The sequence below is a fragment of the Nipponia nippon genome, unplaced genomic scaffold (genome assembly GCF_047370975.1).
Source record: "Nipponia nippon isolate SJK-2023a ecotype South Korea unplaced genomic scaffold, ASM4737097v1 scaffold_5, whole genome shotgun sequence".
Taxonomy (NCBI): domain Eukaryota; kingdom Metazoa; phylum Chordata; class Aves; order Pelecaniformes; family Threskiornithidae; genus Nipponia; species Nipponia nippon.
In genome coordinates, this window is record NW_028262369.1 from 96130800 (window position 1) to 96147260 (window position 16461).

The window sequence follows — 16461 nt, forward strand, 5'->3', positions numbered from 1 at the left end:
CAACCTCTGGATTTGGCCCACAGTGTTTGGCAGCCACCTTTTATTCTTCCCATCTTTTATACTTTGTGAATAGTCTAAGTTACATAATACCAGTGACAATTTGTTTATGGCAAGCATTAGAGTCACTGTTTTATGATTACATTCAAACTTTAAGCCACATTTTGACATCTAAGGATCATCTTGCATTCTCATATATTATATACAATGAAGGTTTGTGTTCCAGTAAGGAGGGGTTGGGACACTTTATAAATAACATGACTCTTTTTGTCTGAAGAGATTTTAATACATTTGTCTGATCTACTGTTTTTGCAGTAGCTAGAATATAATTTGAATATATTAATATTTTCAGCAACTATGCTCTGGGAGCCCAGTTAATAACTTATGCATGGATATATAGATACACTTCAGACAGAGGTAAAGTCCTTATGTTGGTAATACTTAAAAACACACAATGAAAGAGCCTGTTCTTTCCTCCTCTTTGTTGTGGGCATGCATTGTGATGGTATGGAGCCAGTGTTCTTTCTGTTGTCTACACAGCCTGGATTCAATAAGCAGTTATATATGCATATTATGACAATGTGGTCAAGGAAACCAGATTTTTTTACTATACCTTCATGTGCCTGTACAGTATAAAATCTGGTATTTATTTTTCTTGTCCTCATTCAATATGTTAACAAAATCATAATTTGATACAGGTTATGTTCACTTTATAATTAAAATTATATAGTTAGATTAAAATACAGCAAGATGTTGCTGAATGGAAAATATTTATCTTTTCGTACATTATGCATTATGGTGCAATGTTAAATCATAAATCTGTGGAGTGGCTAACTCCAGCCAAGTGTACGACAACTTGCCTCCTCCCCTAGTCCACAAGATGCAACTGGTTACCTCCACTAAGCCGAGAATTTCTCCACCCATCTCAGCCCCTCTGTTAGATGGCATTACCATGTCCTCTCTGGAGCTTTGCTATGGTCTTCTGAAAGAAGACCCCTTTCCATGGAGATGAGCCAAGAAAAGGGAATTAGGAAAAGTTCCGTATTTTTTATCGATCCCACCAATCTGTCTCCTGCAGCTCTCCTAGCACCTTCAGGGACAAAGTGCAAACTTTTCGCACCTTGTTCTCTATGTCAGCACTAGACTCAGCCTCACCAAACCACCTCAGGATAGCACTTCATCTGCCTTGAAACTGCTCCCACATCCAAGATCATTGCTGTCCACATTCCCAAGTCCAGGCCTTCACCAAACAGTATCAGCAATCTTGGAGACCCCAGTAGCGTATAGCATATAGGATAACCCTATAGCATATGGAAGCTTTCCAGTAAGTAAAGTTTACTGTGAGCATCAGGTTGTTCATATTCAAACCTTCAGTCCAGAGAGGGTTTTCAGAAGGGCTGTTGCAGTAGCAGGCAACTTAAGACCACCTCCGAGGACAACCCAGATATGTTTCCATATCTGGACAACTGTCTCATAAAAGCATCATCAAAAGAATGAGTTTTCCATTCCTTCAGAGCATCTACCCCATGGAAGTCATTGCAGCTGCTATGGACACAGTGTCAGCCCTGAGACTCCTATCTCAGGGCAAATTTCAAATCTTGATGAATATGTTTTGAATCTCACTTGACAACTATGGTAAGGAACTGCTTAAACTTTCTGGGTTACATGTTAACAGGTTTCCATTATCCTTCAAATTAAATCACATTTATACAGCTTTATATCCCGAAACTACAATGATTGCTTCCTAAAGAGGCACTTTATCAGCTTGTAAATCCATTTACAAACATTCACTTAAGGTTAGACATTTTCTGCTGTAGGGGAAGATCCATGCAGCGCCTACAAAAAAATGTCCTGAATTTAGTCTTACCTGAGAACCAGACAGCGCAGTGTCAGTGGCCTTCTGGAGCTCAAGGCAATGAAAAAAATCATATGCAAGGCATTTAAACTTCATCTGCAAGAACAGCATGCCTACGCATAACATCAACAAGCAAGGCCATACAGGGACTGACCCATTTGGCAGGTGGGCACTGTCAGAAATGCTTCTTTGCAACTTTATTAGGTACACTGAGGTATTTTACTCAGTGAAGGTATGACTGAGAGATTTGATATCCTGGAAGCTCTTTACTGAATGATCTGTCCCAAGACTGATGAGCATGCCTTGATAGCAACAGCAAGATTGTACCTGTTGTTCCTAAATCCTTCAATGTCTGTCAAACACGATTTCGGTTAGGAGGTCTAAGAAACTCGTGTATGTTTTCTCACCAGTTCTTCTAACTGTGGATTTTGATCAGGGTCAGACAAAATCAGATACTAGCAAGTCTGGTCACTTGAAGCTTCAAAGATGAAAGAAACACAACTACTGAGAGAGGTAGGGCTGCCTGTATAGAGAATAAAGACTTCTATATAGTGTCTAAGGCAGTTAGACCACAGTCATCTGAGACCAGCACATGTGTGAATGGGTATTTGACTTAAAAAGGAACTAATGAGAAAATTCAAAGCTAGTTTAAAGCTAGGAAATATTGCAGAACTTGCAGTACTACAAAGAGTGCATCTTAGAAAGACAAAATATATGGAAAATCCTCCACTCCAGGCAGTTCGTGCATTTAGTGCAATGGACTATACACATGCACAAAAAATAAACATCAAGCTAAGGTGAGTGGACAAGACAGACAAAGTGTAAGTAGAAAAGACAATGCTGACATAGTAAATTCATTGCTCAAGGGCAAGTAAAATGTAAATAAGTTTAAAGAAATCAAAGACTCATGGCACATACTCACTAGTGCATTTAAGAGATACATTCATCCTACTCATGTTCAATATCAGGGCTGAAACAATCGTGATGCTGGAAGGCATGTTAAAGCATCTTTCAAATCTGATACAAATGCAGTGTATATATATTGCAATAGTAGCTTGTGGAGAGCTCAGAACTGAACCTGAAAGAGTGGGAATCATGGTCGAGGTCAGGTCCCGTATAAAATCATCTCTGGCAGACCACCGCAAAAAGACTTTCATTTTAAACAACAAGGTGGTGATAATATAAGTTAAAAAATGGAGATTTTTATCTTGGGGACAATTAATAGGTCAATATTAAAAAGGTTTTCATTATTTAAAAAGACTTGAAACAATTTATGAAGTAATTACATACCTAGGAGTTCACAGAAAAGGAAAACTTTGGCGAGAGTTTGTTCTCTGACTTTCGTGGAATTCTTTGCCACGTTCTCTGATTTCAACATCAAAAATCACTGTTTGCCTCACAAAGCTGCATAATTTATTCATGACACTGGAAAAAAATTATGCATTGTTAGAGAAACTAAGTTTTTCATGAGAAGCTCTAGACTCACCAGCAAAGATGCATTTCTGAGCAGGTTGTCTAAAATTCAGCATCCCAGGCTGAAATTCCAGCCAATTGCCACTTTGGGGCTTTAAGTCAGAAAGTAAACCTGTCATATCCAGAGCTGAGTTATTTGCTGTCAACTGGATTACCGTAGCACAAAAAGGCTATAATTGAAGGCTGTAAGAGGTTATAGGTTGAACATAGTCAAAAGCAGTGATTCCACTTAGTAAAAGTAAATATCATCCAAAATGAGAAAAGTTAAGCTTATATAAGGTGAAATTCTGACTCCATTCTGGCTCCCAGTCACCGGGAGTTTTGTCAGTGACTTTAACAGTCATCAAAATTTCACTCACTGTCGAGAGAGATGATGCAAAGGGTGCAATGAAGTGAAAGTTAAAATAACTGTTAACTTGAGGCTTCCAAAATACATTTTCTGAGCAGGGACTGCTGTCTAACTCAGTGTTTTCCTGACGCAGCAATGCAGACAGCCCTTCTGGGGACCAAGGAGATAAAATTGTGCTAGTGGAGTACATCTAGGATTTGCCTGCTGTAACTGCTGAAGTTCCAGTTGTTCATCATCCTGCAGGCCATGGTGGAACTGGACTAGTTAAGCACAGTGGGGTATGGTTTGTAAGAAGCAATTTCAGACAGCTGTAACTGCTGAGTATCAGCACCAGTGGTGACACCCTTCCACCTGAGACACTCTTTTGAAAGACAAGTGGAGATTACTGGAAGAAAGAGCATAGTAGTGGCTGGCAGATGCACTAAATTTACTGGGAGGAGGAGGATTGTATTAAAATACCGAGTCTCATCATCTTTCTATTTTTCTTACCAGTAAATCTGAACCAAAGAATGTAATTTATGTGCATCTGTGAGCAAGGTTCATTAGGGTCTCCTGTGTGCTTTCCATATACCCTCTGCTTTGGGTGTGTTGTAGAAGGGTGGCTTCTTTCACTGAGTTAGAAAACAGCTGGGTTACCAGCAGAACTGGTGGCTCTGCTTTTTTGCCACATACTTTTTGTTTGTCCATCACTAAGCATGTCAAAACCTCAGTGTCCCCATCAGAAAACAATGTTGTTAATAACATTAATCCACCTTTATTAAGAGCCTTTAGCTTTATGGAAGAATGTCAAATATTATTAAGACAAAGACAAGAGGATAATAAGAAAATGTGTTTTTTCCCTTGCTGACCTAGTTTCTAACCTCACTTTAAAATCTTCCATTGATTTTAATTATGCTTAATCTAAAGCTAAGCTCACAAATCTAGCAAACTTAAGGACTGCTTTTAAGTGAATTTTCTCGCTTGTCAGAGTTCCTCAAGCTTTCTACGCTACAGTTAGAAGTTTACTTCCAGCCCAGATACAAAGTTGAGACAGCTCTCTGCCCGTAGGAAGCATCCAGCCCTGTTACTGTACGACGCGTGAGTTCAAACGCTACCTTGCTCGAATCGAGCTTGTGTACAGCATTCTTCATGGAACAATTGCAGTCCTTTTCTCATCAGCAATAGCCAGAGGCAGTAATAAGGGTGAAGGATATCTATCATGAAAAGTCCAGTGTCAATGTGTTCCCCCAATTTATTTACTGACCTTCAATGCAACAGCCATACTCCTGACCCTCATGAGATGAAGCCTAAGGGGAAATGGCACTGAGCACCAATTCCATATCCTGTTGTTCTGTGGTCTAAATTAAGTGCTAATTAATTACCACTGGCATCTTTGGCATTGCCTGTCAAATTGGATTTAGGATATCCTTTCGCTGTTTAAACAAATAGCCCTACATCTAAAGCTAAAATCCCAAGTGTTAGTGTTTTCCTTACTTTTAAATTTTTATTTAAAAATTCAGCAATGATGTCCATGGATTTTGCAGGTAGAATTCAAATAAAAGAAACAGGAATTGATATTGTCAATTTTGATTAATAGTCCTTCATTAATAAACATCCTGTTATTCAGTTTCCACCTGCAGTTGCTGATGTTGCCTGGAATCAATTAACTCACATAATTTGATTTATTTTACAAAGACATTTTTGGATGTGCTGTGCTCATGATAAAGGTTCTATATTTACAATTCTTGATTTAAGGGAGATGGTTACTAACTGCTTTTTATTTTTCATGCTACAAGCAAATGTAGCTTCAGGCATTCTTGAACAAAAATATTTACGCAATTTAAAAAGTTAAAGCTTTATTAATGTAAAACTATCTGTTGCCTTCTGAGTCACACAGGCCAAAAAAATGTGCAGACCCAGGACCTCTGACAGGTTACTCTTTATAATAAGCTAGTTGATCTGCAGAAAAAAAAAAGTCAGAAATAGAATTTAAAAAAAAAAAATCACAGCAGAAGTTACACCAGCAGCCAAAAATACAGTTAAGGGGTCTATGTGTTATACCTCTGTCTGAACATATATTATTCTATGTAGTCTCACACTGCCTTTATCACTCTGCTATCCAAACACCTCTAAGAAGTGAATTAGCATCTGCCTAACATCTGTCACACGTGGTTTTGTTCTCTCCCATCCTCTCCCCAAGGAGAGACTTGTGCTTGCAGTGGTAGTGTGACTTTTGAAGAGGGGTTCCCTGTTGTTTGAGATATATATGCTGCTACAGGGCTGTCAGAGAAGGCAAAAATTGTGGCTCCTTGTGCGTGGAGCTGCAGCCAGAGGAGTCTGAGATGCTTCTTAAGGAAGTTTGTGGCCTTCAGCTGACTCCGACCAAGTGGCTGTCCCCGAAGAGGCAAACTTCAGGCCCAATAGCAACTCGCACTGTGATAACACGGACTAGCCAGATCTCCTCCCTCTGGTCTTATGAGCATTAGTCAGAAGCAGTTTGCATTCACACACAAAAAATTAAAAACCAAGCCAAACTGGGAGGACAGAGAGCAGGTTGTCAGTAAATGGAAGAACTTAGCAGATCACCCAGTTGGGTCAGTTTCCCAAAAGAGAGACCTGGAACTTTTGCAGTAATAGGGAAGATTTTATGAAAAGATTTTGAATCCAGTTCTTTAACTCCATTTTCTGTGGGGGAGCAGGACCTGAGCATCTGCCCACACCAGGCTCTTCAGTGGAGCCACCACAGCGTGGAGATGAACTCCTGCCCTTGCAGAGGGTGCACACATGGGTGCCAGTGTGCACCCTCTGCCTTTGGAGCTCCTCTAGCACAGGACACGGCCAGAAAAAAGAAAGGATGCCAAGGCTGAGATGCAGGTACCACATTGCCCTGCTCTCTTCATACAGCCACAGCTGAGGGCGGAGGCAGGAGCACAGCTCCCGTTGTGCAGAACAAGCAGGACTTCTCCAAAGCACATTCCTGAATGAAGCCTCTGTAGGGGCCTGAGTCCCTTTAGACATCTAAATGTGCTTTTACATCTTGGCCTCAGTCACCTGGAAAACGAAGACTTTCTCTACAAGACAGGCAGTGTGTGAGGTGTGTGCGAGGTGTGTGCAAAGGCAAGAGCACACATGCTCTTCAGAAAGAAGTCATACAGGTAGCAAAGTTCACCCAATGGTGAAAAGATTTTATTTTGAACTGTTCTCTTATTAAATCAGGCTAAGACAGAATAAATGCCTTTTTTCAGTTTTTCGGAGTCTATTCAGCCAACTGTGAACCGATGTTCGGAGTTAGTTTAGTTATTGTTTTCATTTAGGGCTAGACTCCAAGGCAGTTCATCCAGGGAAGGGCTCGTGCTGTGAGATATGTGGAGGATCCCCTGAGGAAGCCCATTCTCCACCAGGTCCCTGTCAGCTGTCCAGGTACTATATATAGCCACCCAACGGTCAGATTTAAAGGCTAGTCTGCAGAAGAAGACAGCATCAAGTGCTCTTTCTTTTGTCCCAGAGCAACTGAAGAGAAGGGATTTTTCCCAAAGAGCTGTAATATGAACCCACAGCTGCAGAGCACAGGAAGCCTATGGAGTTTCTGTAGGCCAGGAGCCATGGAGGCTATTTTCAGCAAAAGCGAGCTCTTAAGTATGTCTGAACTATTTCTGACCTCTCTTGTAACATATCATACTCCATGACCTGGTTTCTCTATTACCAGTCTTGGACAGTTATTGTTTTGAATTCAACCTATGGAGCAAAGAGAAATTTAAAGTAGCTTTACATTTTACACAGGCAAAACAAAGTAGCTTAAAACTGTATTAGTCCACTGTGATCACATCTTGAAAAGGACAGACGTAGTATTTTGGAGCTCCTCTATAAGCATAAACCTCAGGTCATAGCTACATACGCAGAAAGTTCCCCCCTCCCAATGTTGTATACAGATTTCACAAACAACAAGCTGGGGATTCAACTGATAATGTTTGCATTTGCTTAGCTTCATCAGCTGGTGAATACCACTGTAATGCAACTGAGCAAATCATCCATAAAGCCAGTACATAAATAATAATGAGGTTTAGTTTGCATTCATAAAATATCAAGAATCCCCATTTATTACTAAATTTTAAATTTATCTATGTTGCAGTGCAATGAATTCAACAGTTTACACAAACAGAGCTTATGGTATCAGGGGCTCACTTACCACTGATTATTTCTGTAAGTCTCTCAAGATGGGGTTAAGTGGTGCACGGGCCCTGCACCCTTCCTCCACAGCAGGGGTATTTTGCTGTCTGTCCTGAGCTGGTATATCCAGCTGGATATGGATATCTCTGCAAGGTTTTGACTTGTTATAAAAGTGCACTTATTGTTGTTTGTGTTTTAAGAGGACTCTCAAAGCCAAACTTTGTAGTTCAGTTGTCTTTTTAGTGCCAAAAAGCACTTAAGTTCTTCCTGAAGAAAACTACTATAGCTGAACTGAAATAAGCTTACAACAGAAAATGACGTTGCAGTAATATGCTGTATCTCAGGAAAGTATGTAACAGGCCTTAAATGGAAAGGAAATAGATTCAGAAGAAACCTGATAGTTTATCTGTGCATCATTCTGTACTTGTGCTTCCTTCCTAACACTGAAAAACCCGTCTGCAAAAGCCCTGCCAAAATGTGCTTATACACACACAGACATTATCACTTTGTAGGATGGTACGTTTTATTATCAGGTTATTTTCCAGTACATTTGGCACAGTTAAGGTAAGTATATTAACTTTATTTCCAAATAAAGAAAACAAAGTTGTACTGAATGTCTCAGCCATTGTCAATGAGTTAAGAACTGACAGGAGGTCCAAGTAATCAACCCTGTCTACTGCGCCAAGCTTTCCCCTGGGACACCTCTTCTGATCATACAATGTATCTGACTGGCATGGATGTAGAATTGCTTTCAATAAAGATTTTATTTCAAGGTTGGATGATTCCTTCCCAAATGTCTTGTCACTAAAGCAAAGTATGTAATACCTGTTATTTTTAACTCCTGTGAACCAGCATTTGGGAAGGAGAGGAGCATAAAATGTTGAGCTAGAAACTGTTCATCATAAAAGTCAAATTTTAACACGTTCAAATTGATTGGGAGCTCTTCAATAGCAAAAGTCAGAAAACTGCTGCATAAAAACTGTCCCATAACAGTGTAGTGAAAAGACCTGTTAACAGGGGTATAGTCAAGGCGAGTCAGCGGAGAAGGCAGCTGAGCCATTCCCAGGGCAGACTCTTTAAGCTAAAACATTACATTCGCATATGCCTGAGTATGTATAGGAACCAGATATTAGGTAATTTAAGATAGTTATTGGTAAAGGAAATTAATGGGATGTGCAGACTTTGACCCATTAAGGCAGTTCTTAGGAACTTACATACCAAATCAGCCCAACGGTCCACCAAGATGAGCAGCTCCGACCATGACAGTGGTCACTAGCACAGTTCAGCAAAGATACAAAACCCACCCAAATGGGCTGTCATGGAATAATCCACTTAGAGAGGAGTTGGTTCCTAATTCTGTAAGGTTAGTTGTTATACCAAGAGGACAGATGTCACAAATATGCCATTTTTTTTCCTTTCCAGGGAGTTTTCTTTATTCCCATGCTTCTTTAGTCTTTCTTAGCCTCTGTTTAGAACTTGGTTTCTGTCTCTCATGGCAGTGACTTCCTTAGTTAAATAAAATATTGTGCATAATGCTGGTGGACAGGATTCCAATCAGATCAAAACCTACTTTTATCCCTTGGTCCTCTACTGAATTCAGAGGATGGCATTTCCTACACCTGCCGTTCTGGCCTATAATATTTTACCAGATGACTCGTTCTTACTCTTCTGATCCCCTCATTTTGTAATGTATTGCTTGTTAGTCATAGCCTATATTACCAATTCATGGAAGAGCAGCAGGATTGTCTTATTGAAAAGTTCCCCTTAGATATAATTTAAAATAGTAAAAGGGAACTAGGCGTGGCTAAAAACAGTTCTGCTAAAGGTAGAAATGCCCCTAACATTGAGCAAACTTAAAACCTCTTAGGCTGGAAAGGGCTAAGACAACAAGACTGAGCAATTTTCAATGCAGCTATCAGAGGACAGCTCTACCCTCAAATACTCTCCAGTTTACAGTAAAACAGTGCCCTTTCCAATGGGGTTTCATCCCTAAGTACGCTGACTTCTCTCCCTAATTTTTGATGTGCAGTAGGAACATTATAATGGCGAGGAATCAGAGTCACTGTTGAAACACTTTCCCCTTCTCAGCAGTTATTACAGAATAAAAATGGATAAAGAACGTTTCCTAACACCTACTGTGTTTGAAGTAATAATCCAATGTGCTTTCCGAATGTCAAAATTAATAATGATTTTATTTAGAGTGTTTGAAAAGTGTAGGTTTAATGGAACTAGAGACCTAAACTCACCATACAATGACCCTCTTAGCTGTAGAGTTGCCCTGCTCTCAGTCACACGCTTTCCAGCTTACGGTTGCCTTGGCAACAGCCAAAGCATAAATTCCAAGTATTTTTGCTTATATATCTACCATTGACACTAGAGCCCTCCTATTAGACACTTCTACTGTTTTAAAACATCATTAATTTCATTACTATTAATAATGAGAACTGTATCTTCTGTATATCTCCTGACTTGTGATCTTAAAGGACTGAAGCCATTCTTGAAGTTTGCAGTTCAGCTCACTTATTTGGGAGGGGGGAATCTTGCACAGCATAACACCCAAGAATTTCTTGATATGGTTCCAACATCTGTGGCACCAGATAATAGATTGTTTCTAAAATAATCTTAAATTGATGGGATCATTGCTCCTTTCATTTGGGCTTGACAAAATGTAGCTGTGGCATTTCCTTTCACTTTTTATGTTGTAAATGGTATATCACTCTTTCTGCTCTTTTTCTTGCCAGAAGGAGAATTCTTGCCCATTTTTAGGGATTTTCTCTTTTAACAACTGAATTTCACTTAGCAGCTACAGTAATAGCTTAAATTGTGCATATTTGGTTTTATTTTGCTTTCACTTTTTTTCTGTGAACAGATGAAAGAAATATTAGTTATAGAAGTTCATTGGTAAATATTTGTAATTTAAAAAGGTATAAGGTCCTAAACTTATAATTATTTTATTCAGGCTGGATTGAATTCCTTCCTTCTTTCCTTCCAGTAGCTGTATTTTACCACAGATTATTTAACTACTCAGACTTTCCAAGTTTCCAAGTTTGCTTAGTATACAGTTTTTTGTTATTACGGTCATCAAAACAAATATGACTGCATGAATAGATAGAAAATATCAAGAATTCTCAAGAGATTTTCTCAATACAATAATTATTATACTAGCGTTAAGCTTAGGAGCCCCAAAAATACATGGATGTTAGTGCCACGTTCCATATCGATGAACCACAACAGATAGCTGGTTCCTCTCCATTGCCAACACACACCTTGCACATTCTCCCTTGCTTCATGCCGTACCCTCACCTCCTGAGAGCTGAGCAACTGCACACCACGTGCTGGCAACGCCTGGACTCAAACAGGACTTTGCGTGCAGGATGGCATCTCCAGGAAAAACAAGGGGAATTATTTTGCTTCAGAAAGATGGCAAACAATGACAGAGAGGCTGGCCGTCCATCTTCCATTTTCTATGTCCACATCAGAAACATAGGATCGCAAACAATTTGCTCCAAATTTTACAGGTAAAGGAAGTCAGACCCCTCTTCTCCTTTCAGTAAATTGAGCTCTGCCACCAGGGTCCACTGCCTTCTGCTCCCTGCAAGGTTTTTCTTCTCTAGCTTCGTCGATGCCGGCCATCATCAACACCACCTCATTGCAAAGCCATGGCTGATGCTAAACTGGTGATCTCTAAAGTTAAAGTTACGCAAAGTACAGCTGCTGAATATGTTTTTTCCTCTGGTGAACTAGCATCTCTACCCATGCTGATGTCGTTTGCAAATACTTCATAAGATTTCCAACTTCTAGCATGTAACAAGCTCAACAGAAATCAAGTCCTCACAGAGAGGCCTCAAGCTTGATGTATGTGCTTTTGCATTAGTGGCATTAAGCAAAACAACCTCATTGCCCCGTAACAAACATTTTTAATTGTGATAAAGATGTGTGACGTCCATCAGAAGCCCACACAGTCATTTGGCAATAAAACTACTAACTTTTGAGACTTTCTGAACTCCTAAGAGAAGAGACAATATGTCAATATTACCACAGAGGAAAGATAATTATTTTTTCTAATTTGTAATAAAGATGCTATATTTTAAGAAACTAATAATTAAGCCAATCTGATTAGTGCCATATGGAGAGTGTTTTGTGCAATGAACACCACGGTTACAAGCATGAGACAGAACTAAGTAATGCTTCCTAGTTATATATGGGAAAAAAACGCGAGCGTTGATGTTCAAGGAATGTGGTAAAGGACAAGATTGGCAGAAATCTACAAGACACCGCCCTTTGCTCTGTGACCCATCTGATAACATGAAAGAAACCTTTTTTTAAGTGATTAAACCCTTTATGTCTCACGAAGTTTCTTTCAGTTATAGAGTAGCTTGCTGTAAATTCAGCAACAGGTATGGGAAAGCAGACAGCTATGATGATTTTTAAATTGCTAAATGGATTTTAAAAAAGTAAATGAGTGACAATGAGAGAGAGGGGGGAAAAACAGAACTTGGCTTCAACAGTCCACTTGGAGTATTTAAGTTAAAACTAGCAGATTAAGGAAGCATCTATAAATGCAAACAATTACATATTAAAGTTACATTTAGTTCACATTCCTTGTTAGAACTGTGTAATTTATTTATAAAATATGTATCTTCATTTATTAGTCTTTCCAACCTAGGATACATTATATATTCTGGAGGGTGGAAGGAAATGGATTTCTACTTAGTTCATACTGTGGCAGAAATTTATGTGAAACTGCCTACCTAAACTCCATCCATTAAACCTATGTTGTTCTTAGACTAAACTTCTTCATCCTTAATGTCATTTCCATAAGAATATTAATTCTTAATACAGACATAAGATCAACTTTTAATAATAACAGTCCTCCTCTTGTAATTTTGTGGATAATAAAGATATCAAAGGTTATAATCCTTACCATTATTTTCTAAGTCACCTCATTTAAGTATGTGGTCTCAGTGTCTTTCAAGAAACTTTGTGTCAGGATAAGGCATGCAAAAGTCTTTAGTTACATAAATTTCACAATCTATTTCAGACCATACTAACTTTATTGGATTTAAATTAGAAAAAGGAATGTGTTTCCTATGAGCTCTATATTAAGGGTTTTTTTTTTTGTTTTCCCAGTTCTTTCAGTGCTGGAGATCACGTGAAGAGAAACAGGGAAGCCTCTCCCTGGAACCACCAAAACTGTTGAAACCAAAAGTGCTCAGTTCCCTTAGTGTAAAGGGAAATCCCTATTTTCAGTATCTAAATGTATGAGCTTAGAAATTATTGCCTTACAGCACACATACCAACTAATGCTCATTCACCAGATATAATTGTGCCCTGATATAAGAGCAGTGTAAATGGGGCTCTAGACATCCACCCCGTGAACATCTTGCTGTCTGGGGCTCACTCTCCTTTCCTTGTTTGTCAGGTTGGAAGAAGTTGTCTCTTCCCTCACTCTTTTCTTTCTTGTTAATAACTTAACCAAACAAACATCCCTCTTAGGAAAATCAGTAAAAAGTGCCTCTATGTACTTCAAATGCAACAGCGACTCCTTTGACATCCCTCTTTTTTAACCAATTCTTTCCTTTCGTCAACAGGATAGCAGCCAAGGAATCCGTGAATCTTATGTCAACACAAAGCTTGGGAATTGTGTTTGGACCAACGCTCCTTAGACCTGAAAAGGAGACAGGGAACATGGCAGTCCACATGCTGTACCAAAATCAGATAGTTGAACTTATGTTGAGTGAGTACAGCAAGATCTTCGGCTCTGAGGAAGACTGACAGACAGGGCCTGTTATTGAAAACGTTCACATCTGTCTTGATGTCTAATATTTTTACATTTCTGTAAACATATTTCAGAAATATTTCTTTTTCTTTCAAGTGACAGATGCCTCATTTTGTGAAAACTTAATGATGATTTTGTGTTTAATTTTCAAACATTGGAATAAAAAATATTGTCAACATTTGCCTATATGTATTCTGCATTAACCCTTTGAGAGTTTCATTATGCTAGCACTCCAAGTGTCACTTTTTTTGCAAGCTGAGCATACAGCATATGGCCAAAGACCATAGAAAATGCTGTTTACCAACATATGCAATGGCACAGACAGACAAATAGTAATTGAAGAGATTTGTGGGAGATGGATTAAAATACGTATATTAAAGACAACGAATTAAAACAGTGATACCAGCTCATTTGCACCTAATCTGAGTAAAATTTACCTTTCTTTTTGATATATATTGGAAGTTAAAGACATGATGAACAATCAATTTGCTTACTCCAAGAGTTCAAAAAAAGATTACTTTTAATACTTTTAAACAAATAAAAGAATACACCACCAGAATGTCACTATTTGCATAACAGTGCTTAAAAAAATTAAACACAAAATTGGAACTTTGGCATTTTTACTTAAATGCAGTACACGGAATGAAGACATTGCATGACTGCTCATTTTAATGTAACAACCATTTTGATTCTTCATCACACTGTACATCTGCCCGCTTTCCCCAGCTATCTCATGTTCTGTAGCATTTGTATTGTGCTCCTGAGGATGCTTTATTGGTGAACTACATTAAATTCATCTAGAAAGAACTTTAAAAAAAAGCCTTTTCATATGCCCTTAGGATTACTTGGCTAGACTTGAATCAATTTATGCATTTGATGGTTAGTTTCAGTTGTCATGGATAAACAAAAGGGTAACTGTCTAGAATATATCAAATATTGTTTCATTTTGAAATGTATGTTTCCAGCTATACACATCTCCTACCCTGTTTTGTAAAAGTATTCTGCTGATAAAATGTAGACTTATGTTTGACAGCTTTTTAATCAAGTTCAAAGAGAATAAATAAAACTAATCCAGTGTGGTAAAGAGTCTGTCTGGTTATCGATTTGCTCATAAAATGAAAAATAAACCATGTAAATAAGATGTGTGAAACACAGATCTAGAAGCAAATATTTAAAGCAATTAAAGACCCCAAAACATAGGATTAATGCATAGGTCTGCTGTGCATGAGAGATATGTCTTCAGTATCACCTCAGCAGATCATGGATTACTTCAGTTTTTACTTAGCATCATTTTGCAAAATACCACAATATTCAGGAAAGGTTGCTCCTCAGAGCGGTCATTTATGGGAACGAGTGTATAATGAGGCCTGATCATTAACAAAGACCAGGCTCTTTCATCAGGTACTAATACAGGCAGAAAATAACACCAATAAAACATAAAAATTGGCCCCAAGATGGTTTCTGACTTCATACATGTCTGAAAAATCAAGCAAAACAGAGGGGTAGTGACCAGTAATTAAAAACACAAAACCAAACAAACATCTCCCCCGTATCTCAAGTATTCAACATAATAATTTCTGAACAAAACTATACCATTCTGGAGAACCCAAATTCACTTTACTTTCAAGAAAATATTTTTCGTGTTAATGTCAAGCCATGAGTACTTAAACAGTAATGCTTTTCAACATCGTCGTCTTTAGACTCTTTTAATAGCAACAAACCAGGCGCTGTTTATAGCCTGTGGAAATGACTGGAAGAAAGATAGTCAGAAGTTCAGTCTATTCCTTAATAAAGACCATTCACATTATGGCCCCACGGGTGCTCACAATCATGCTATTGAAGTAATTTCTGCTATTACTAGAAATGAAAAGTTCACTTGTTACTTGGATCCCGTTGCACTCAGAAGAAAAGATTCTTAATTAATTAATTAATCTTCTTTTAAGCTTTCTTTGGAGCATGGAGACTCCTATCTTCTTGTTTTTATAAGCAAGACAAGGCTTATGAAATGAATCTGTATCTTTCTTAAGATCAACTGGTTTGGTTGGGGAACAGAAATCAAGCAAACTTTTGGACACATAAGCCTTTCTTTGGTTTTGAAGGGTGCCTTACATGAATTCTGTATAAATGTGCTGACTTGTCTACCAAACGCTTTGTTAAAGATAGAAGCCTGAGACGTGGGTAGCCAGTTCTGAGAGGACACAAGTGGGTCTCATCAGAGTGTATACATTCAGGGCGTACAGCAGATGTCTATCCTTTCTCATCCCAACAACAGAAAGGAATAACCATGCCTTGCTACCAAGCTGCTCCCCTCCCCAAGAGACCAGTCTTCCCCCTGTCCTCTTTAATATCCACATGAATTCAGTGGGAAAAATTACTGACTCAACAGTTAGTCAAAGAGCCAGCCCTACAGCTCCTGCCATCAGCCCCTCAGGGCAGAAAGCCACAGGACAAAAGATGGTAAGAGTGAAAAAGAGAAAAATATTTGCAAGCCTTGACTGCAGTGGGGCTTCTTTTTTTCTCCTGCTCGGGTAGTTTGCTCTTTGTTAACTAAGCTCACGGCCCAGGGCTCCGGCAGACTCTTTTGTTGCAGGACACATATATTTCCAAATCCCAGAAGTGTCTAAGCTTGGCCTCCGTCCAGCATGAGCAATTCACTGGGCCTATATCACCACCACATTGCTCCTCCAATTGTTACTTACAAGAATATCTGCTATGACGTGGTAGAAGTTTTGCTCAAACTTTGCTAAATTTTTGGTGAGTCAAAATCAGACTTGCAGAAGACCTTTTTTCAGGATCTAGCTTCAGTTTGAGAAAGACTACAGATACTTTAAGCAAGGAACTACCACTGTTAATGGTAAATGA

At 38.8% G+C, this 16461-nt stretch overlaps 1 protein-coding gene across 8 annotated transcripts in view; it reads left to right on the forward strand.

Annotated features, from left to right (window-relative positions):
- The window catches only part of ARHGAP15 (Rho GTPase activating protein 15), a 331375-nt gene extending 316692 nt beyond the window's left edge, over window positions 1-14683 (forward strand). For all 8 annotated transcript variants that reach the window (XM_087731936.1, XM_087731934.1, XM_009461784.2 and 5 more), the window contains one exon: window positions 13412-14683. In XM_087731936.1, the coding sequence (XP_087588062.1) occupies window positions 13412-13595 (184 nt within the window). In that variant the 3' untranslated portion in view covers window positions 13596-14683. The remainder of the gene's footprint in view (window positions 1-13411) is intronic.
- Window positions 14684-16461: the final 1778 nt, after the last annotated feature.